Raw genomic sequence first — 7,500 nt, 5'->3', positions numbered from 1 at the left:
TTTGAACATATTGTTTTTACTATTTCAAATGATTAACCTAAAGGACAATCACAATTCCTTTGACTGTAACTTTTTGTAAACAAAAAACAGTTAGTAGGGTCAGTTAGCCCAATTTGCAAAATGATGTCATTAATAACTTACCCTCATGTTGTTTCAAACACGTAAGACATCAGAGGGTCATTTAGAATTTTTTGAAGCATCGAAAATACATTTTGGTCAAAAGATAGCAAAAACTACGACTTTATTCAGCATTGTCTTCTCTTCCGTGTCTGTTGTAAGACAGTTAAAAACAAAGCTGTTTGTGATATCTGGTTCGCGAACGAATCATTCGATGTAACCGGATCTTTTTGAAACAGTCCACCAAATCGAACTGAATTCGCGTCTCCAATACGCATTAATCCACAGATGAATTAAGCTGTTAACTTGTTTAATGTGTCTGACACTCCCTCTGAGTTAAAACAAACCAATATCCCGAAGTAATTCATTGACTGAAACAGTACACTGACTGAACTGATGTGAAGAGAGAACTGAAGATCAACACCGAGCCGAGCCAGATAATGACTCGTTCACGAGTCAAGAACCGTTTCTGTCAGACGCGTCCGATTCGTGAACCGAAGAGCTGATGATACTGCGCATGTGTGATTTAGCGTGAAGCAAACCGACACACAGAGCGTCTGAACCGAACTGATTCTTTTGGTGATTGATTCTGAACTGATTCTGTGTAAATGTTATGAGCCGAGGTGCAGTCAACGCCAATGACGCCATTGCATCGAGCGCAAAAGAATCGGTGAACTCTTTTCTTCAACTGGTTTATTGAATCGAACTGTCAGAAAGAACTAGAGTTACTGGTCATCCGAGAACCGATGCAACCGGTTCTTGACTCGTGAACGAGTCATTATCTGGCTCGGCTCGGTGTTCATCTCTCTCTTCACAGCAGTTCAGTCAGCACGCGCAGTCTCGCTTGATTCGCTCAATGATGTGCCAGCTTCATCAAACCTGCCATCTACAGTTCTGGCAGTGGTTTGTAATGGAATGATTCGTAACATTATTATAATTGTAACGAGTAACGATGCAGCACATAAAAAAAATATCGGAGTAAAAGTATTAAACTCAGCGAAAATATGTACCGAAGTAAAAGTGGAAGTAGGAAGTAGGAAAATAATACTCTAGTAAAGTACAGATACCACCTTTTAGTACTTAAGTACAGTAGTGAAGTAGTTCTACTTCGTTACTATACATCTCTGCACACACACAAACACACACACACCAACAGAAACACACACACACACACACACACACACACACACTCACTCACACACACGGCTGTTGATTATGCATCATGTTTCTGGCGTGGACATTATTTGCTGAACATCGTTTGGATAATAATAATGATAATCAGAGATAAATCCTCAGTCTTAGGCAATGCATCTTTAATGTGGGTCCATATGAGGCAGAACGAGACTATGAGCCGCTCCAGCAGTGTGTGTGTGTGTGTGTGTGTGTGTGTGTGTGTGTGTGTGTGTGTGTGTTTGTGTGTGTGTGTGTGTGTGTGTGTGTGAGACGCTCACCGGCATCGTCTGTCCACCGTGGAGACTGTTAATCGCAGCCTGAGCTTCTGCATGACTGGAAAACTTTACAAAAGCACAGCCTGCGGAGAGAAAGAGAGAACGAGAGAACGAGAGAGAGCTTAGTGAACTAAGACTGAAAGATTTCAATAGTAATCATGCAGTATCTGCGGTGTCAGTAAAATAAACGAGTTGAACTACAGCCATACTAGTTCATGAAATAAATGCAATAAACAGAATAAAGCGGGAACACAACTACCATTCAAACCTTTGGGGTCTGTAAGAAAAACGTTTTAAAGAACTCAATACATTAATTCATCAAGACTACATTAAATTGATCAAAAGTGACAGTAAAGACATTTATAATGTTACGAAAGATTTAGTTTCAAATAAACGCTGTTCTTTTAAACTTTCTATTCATCTGTGAATCCTGAAAAATAAAATGTATCACTGTTTCAACAAAAATATATTGCTGTAATTATTGCTTCATAATCAGAATAGAAAAAGATAAATAAAGCAGTTCTGCTGATGTGCGCCTGTGTGTGTGTTTGTGTGTGTGTGTGTGTGTGTTTGTAAGCCTGCCTGTTTGTGCGCCTGTGTGCGTATTTGTGTGTGTGTGTGTGTGTGTGTTTGTGTGCCTGTGTGCGTGTGTGTGCCTGTTTGTGTGTGTGTGTGTGTGTGTGTTTGTGTGTGTGTGTTTGTGTGCCTGCCTGTTTGTGCGCCTGTGTGCGTATTTGTGTGTGTGTGTTTGTGTGCCTGTTTTTTTGCGTGTGTGTGCGCCTCTGTGCGTGTGTGTTTGTGTGCGTTTGTGCGCCTGTGTGCGTGTGTGTGTGTCTGTGTGCGTGTGTGTGTGTGTGTGTGCCTGTGTGTGTGTGTGTGTGTGTGTGTTTGTGTGCCTGCCTGTTTGTGCGCCTGTGTGCGTATTTGTGTGTGTGTGTTTGTGTGCCTGTTTTTTTGCGTGTGTGTGCGCCTCTGTGTGCCTGTGTGTGTGTGTGTGTGTGTGTGTGTTTGTGTGCCTGTGTGTGCGTGTGTGTGCCTGTGTGCATGTGTGTTTGTGTACGTGTTTGTGTGTTTGTGTGCATGTTTTTGCGTGTGTGTGCGCCTCTGTGTGCCTGTGTGTGTGTGTGTGTGAGTGTGTGTATTTGTGTATTTGTGTGCCTGTTTGTGCGCCTGTGTGCATGTGTATGCGTGTGTTCGTGTGCCTGTGTGTGTGTGTGTGTGTGTTTGTGTGTGTGTGAATTTGTGTGCGTCTGTTTGTGCGTGTGTGTGCATGTGTCTTTTTGTGCATGCGTGTGTGTGTGTGTGTGTGTGTGTGTGTGTGTCTGAGCACTTTAACTTCTCCAGAGAGAATAACCGGAGCAGGTTTGCCGGGAGCACTAAAGAGGAAACACGGCACAAACATCCATCTAACAAACCCACAATCATCAAACCTTCCTGACCCCAAACACCCAGCAGCCGGACCACAATTCATCTGCTCTGATGCCAGAAAATGACTTTTATTCTCCGCAAACAAGAAGCATTAATACCAGAGAGAGAGAGACACTTTCAGAGACAGAACGACTTCAGAAAACGCTTCGAAAATCCCTTTTTGATTCGAGGAGAAACATTCAAACGTGAATCCATCCGAGCAGCACTGATGACATCTTAACTAGCGCTGCTAAAGCACAATTATTCAGGACAGAAATCCAGCCGAACTATGTGTAAAAGAGAAAGAGGAAACAGTCGCAGCTACAGTTTCCAACAAACACGCCTCACATTGCCTATAGAAAGAAAATCATAAATTAGATCCTTTTAAAATCGTAAACGTTTCACCCGGACAGAAATACGGTTTAATGGAGAGAGAATTAAGTGCTAATTTCTCTCAAGAAAAAGAAACAGTTATCTATGAGGCAAAAATAATGTCTGTTTCCAAACAAGTTTCAAACACTTCCGCCAATCAATCAAAAAGATAGTCCCGCCTCAAACTGAATGTGATTGGTTGAGTCAGAAGCGAACATCGTGTCACTCAAACTAACTGAAAGTGACTCTGAACATAATACTGAACGAATGGATTTACTCTGAAACAGTTTTAACTCAGAAATCTCAGATTCTGATTTTCACACTCAAGAGATAAAAGACAGACAGATATTAAGTGTGTTTACATGCACAAGACTAATACTTAAACTGTATTGTTAATTAATAGCTTTGTTTTTCATGTAAATGCAATCAGTTTATTCAATATGCTTGTCTGGTAAAAAATATGAATAATATATAATTGTATATTATTTTAATTATTTTTTTTATAAATAATAAGTAATATAAACATACATAATTAATTATAATAAAATATTTTCTTCTGCTTGCCTTGTAGATTTTCACTGGCCCCACAACAAAGAATGATAATAAGTTATATATAAGTTTATATATATATAAAAAAAAAATGCATTGATATACTTGCAGGAAAACAACATGGAATAAAACATAACTAATTTATTTATAATTATCGTCTAACTCTAAACAATGTCTCCAAGTCATTCTCACAATCCATAGACAATGTCGAACTCACTGTCAGAAGATTGATGCATGCATGTACTGTAATGTACTGTAAACCTTAAAGCAGGTTTTCACAGCGAGTCGATCTGAACGGTGGTGTGTTTGAGTAACAGCGGCTGAATTAGGGTCGATGGCTGTGTGTCAGAGAGTTGTGTCAGTGCTGACCCTTACTGGCCCCATCAGGCCCCCGCAGCACGGTGCACTCCTCTATCTGTCCGAACGCCTCGAACAACCGCCGCACATCTTCTTCACACTGCTGCTTCCCCAGCATGCCCACAAACAGCTTCCGGTCTTCTGAGAGAGAGAGACAGAGAGAGAGAGAGAGAGAGAGAGAGAGAGATCACCTCACATCCACTCATGAACATAGATTTCATGAAGAGCCAGTGAGATCTGAGAAGTCACACAGACACTGCAAAAAAAAAAAAAAATAATAATAATAATTCTAACTCGGGAAAAACTGTAATAGACCAGACATGATTTTAGTCTGAGTCTAGGTTTAAAGGGATAGTTCACCCAAAATGCCATCTTGGGTGTGTATGACTTTTTTCTTCCAGATTAATCCAATTGGAGTTATACATGTCTGTATTTGACTCTTCCAAGCTTTATAATGGCTGTGAATGGGTGTTGGGATTTTGAAGCACAAAAAAGTGTGTGCATCCATCATAAAAATGGCTCCAAACGGCTCCAGGGTGTTAATTAAGGCCTTCTGAAGCAAAACAATGCATATGTTTAAAAAAAGTTTCAAATTAAAACATCTGTAAACTGTAATATCTAGCTTCCACTAACTTTCACACAGTTAACATGGGACATAGTGTAAGCTCTCGTGAGAAGAGACGAATCAGGAAGCGCAGCAGAGAGAGCAAAACAAAACACCGGTCACGACTTAAAAGAACAAAACGAGGATTTGTAAAGAAAGATGAGGGAGGATTTCGATATAAGCCAAGAGGAGACTGGTTTTCCTTTGCTCAAAACAAAACTTGGTTCTCACGAGGCTAGTTAGCAGAAGATAGAGATCACAGTTTATAAAGTTTTAAATATGGATATTTTTCACGAATACATTGACTCACTTCAGAAGGCCTTTATTAACCCCCGGAGCCTTTTTATGACGGATGGACACACGTTATTGGACTTCTGTTGGACTATTGAAAAATAACACCTTTTCACTGCCATTATAAAGCTTGGAAGAGCCAGGACATATTTAAATCTGAAAGAAGAAAGTCATATATACAGTCTATATAGTATATATAGTCATATATACAGTCTATACAGTCTATACTGTATACCTAGGATGGCTTGAGGATGAGTTAATCATGGGGCGATTACACTTTTTGCGTGAACTATCCTTTAAACCATTGAAAGGAAAACGTTCATATAAGTGGCAGATATCTTTTTTATGCATCTTATACATTTTTATCAAAAAACAAAAAAACAGACCTCATATTTAAAGTCATTTCTCTCCTCAAGTAAATGCATCTTGATTTTAAAATGTGTAGGCATTTGTTCTAGTAAAGACTGACAAAATACGAAAATAGGACTGCATTATATTCTGCAACATCTTGACAGACCTGGGACTTAAGTTCGGCTTTCAATACCATCATGCCTGACCTTCTCTCAGAATAAACGACCCAGCTCTCTGTACACACTCGAATCTGTCAGTGGATCACCAGCCTCCTGTCAGACAGGCAACAGCTAGTGAGGCTGTGCAAGCTCACATCCAGGACTCTCACGAATAGCACCGGCGCCCCTCAGGGTTCTGTGCTCTCTCCACTGCTCTTTCCCTGTATACGAATGAATGCAGTTGAAGAAATCACAGTTGGATTCTCGATTTTATGCCTGAGATTCTCTATACAAGTACATTATTGACTGGTTTTCCCATGATGTGAGCTTCATTCGCTCAGCTCAACACACACCGGTATTCCCGCATTCATCAGTTCTCCCTCAGCGCTTCATCTCTTCTGCCTGACAGCTTGTATTCCCTCCACATCCAGTCTTACATAAGCTGTTTTAATAGAGCGTTGCACTGGTGTGACCCCAGACTCATCATCTGTCTTCTGTACTGTACCAGAGCTTTACATTATGCATACGAGCCCTCAGAGAGCTGCGGGACACGTCGCTCATCCTGAGAAGAAGAGATCAGAGACCACAGCAAACTCACTCCTCACAAGACAACTGAGATACGGCTGAGATACGGCTGAGATCTGGCTGAGATACGGCTGAGATACGGCTGAGCAATATGCAATTTCATATGCAAAGGTCTTAGCCAATGTATATAGAGAAGTCTTAAAGGTACAGTATACAGCCTGTGTGATTGTAAAGATCAGAAGGATCAGAAGATTATGACTGTAATGATGCACTAATATCGAAAGCGGACGTCAAGGAAAGAATAAAAGTTTAATAGAGCATCAGTGTCAGCTGTGTTACATCATGAATGCATGAATATTATAATATGTTCACTGTAAAGCCTGTCTGTCTCTTGATCGGGGGTCACTCGAGCGCCCCATGTCAGCTGCACAAGCCTAATTAACCAGAGCAATAATGACTGTTTCCGACATGTTAGTCTATGCTGAAAAAAATGAAATTAGCCACAGAGGATGCAGGAAGTTCCTGGAGCGTTCCTCAGGGATGGATGGGAGAGAAATTGAATTTACAGTCCTTTATCTTTTCATTCCCAGACCTATGAGTTATAAATTCACCATCTCGGCGTCTGTGGCGCTCATGCTCACGTACAGGAGATGGATCACTATTAATTAGCGTTCATGACTGACCTGAGCTGCACTTTAGAGACGCTCGACTGCAAAGTGCAGCGTAATAACCGTCTCATAGAGGCTTTCAGAGACGCGGACGCTGATCTCAGACGCTCTGATGTCATTCATCAGAGACACACACACACACACACACACACACACTTCAGGTGCACTCACTTCTACTAAAATTAAAACATGGACTGTAGATACTATGTGCAGCATCTGTTCTGTATCACAGAAAATACTATGACTTGCAAAAACATACAAAATAACGCACTCATATTGTCTTTGTTAAAGCAGTTATTAAAGCACTTGTTAAAGGAGTTTTGCTTTATTGCAAAAATCATAATCACAGTTTATTATTATTATTATTATTATTTCCTTAAAATAAATAAAAGCTGAGTATAATAGTTTGAGCGCTGTTGTTAATGATAACCAATGAGACGGCTTCCTATAGTTTACAGCATTATTATTATTATTATTGTTACGAGAGATTCTTTTTCCTTAAGAAAAACTGACATGTAGCCTACCTGAAATATTTACAAATGAACCAATATAGAATCCAATTGTGTAATTTAATTTAATTTAATTTAATTTAATTTTATTTTATTTTATTTTATTTTATTTTATTTTATTTTATTTTATTTTATAAAAAATAA

The 7,500-nt window shown here is 39.8% G+C and overlaps 1 protein-coding gene across 10 annotated transcripts in view; it reads right to left on the bottom strand.

Annotated features, from left to right (window-relative positions):
* Positions 1-7,500, bottom strand: part of LOC113080815 (CUGBP Elav-like family member 4) — a 67,326-nt gene that overhangs the window by 18,837 nt on the left and 40,989 nt on the right. For 6 of the 10 annotated variants that reach the window (XR_003282028.1, XM_026252866.1, XM_026252867.1 and 3 more), the window contains exons 4-5: positions 4,263-4,391; positions 1,569-1,648 (exon numbers count right to left, since the gene is read on the bottom strand). Coding sequence is in view for 9 of the 10 variants with exons in the window: in XM_026252866.1 (XP_026108651.1) it covers positions 1,569-1,648; positions 4,263-4,391 (209 nt within the window). In the remaining variant the exon portion in view is untranslated. The remainder of the gene's footprint in view (positions 1-1,568; positions 1,649-4,262; positions 4,392-7,500) is intronic. The other 4 variants (XM_026252869.1, XM_026252863.1, XM_026252864.1 and 1 more) reach the window with 2 other exon arrangements.

Source organism: Carassius auratus, unplaced genomic scaffold (genome assembly GCF_003368295.1).
Source record: "Carassius auratus strain Wakin unplaced genomic scaffold, ASM336829v1 scaf_tig00032091, whole genome shotgun sequence".
NCBI classification, from domain to species: Eukaryota; Metazoa; Chordata; class Actinopteri; order Cypriniformes; family Cyprinidae; genus Carassius; species Carassius auratus.
This window is presented reverse-complemented; position numbering and strand designations above follow the sequence as displayed.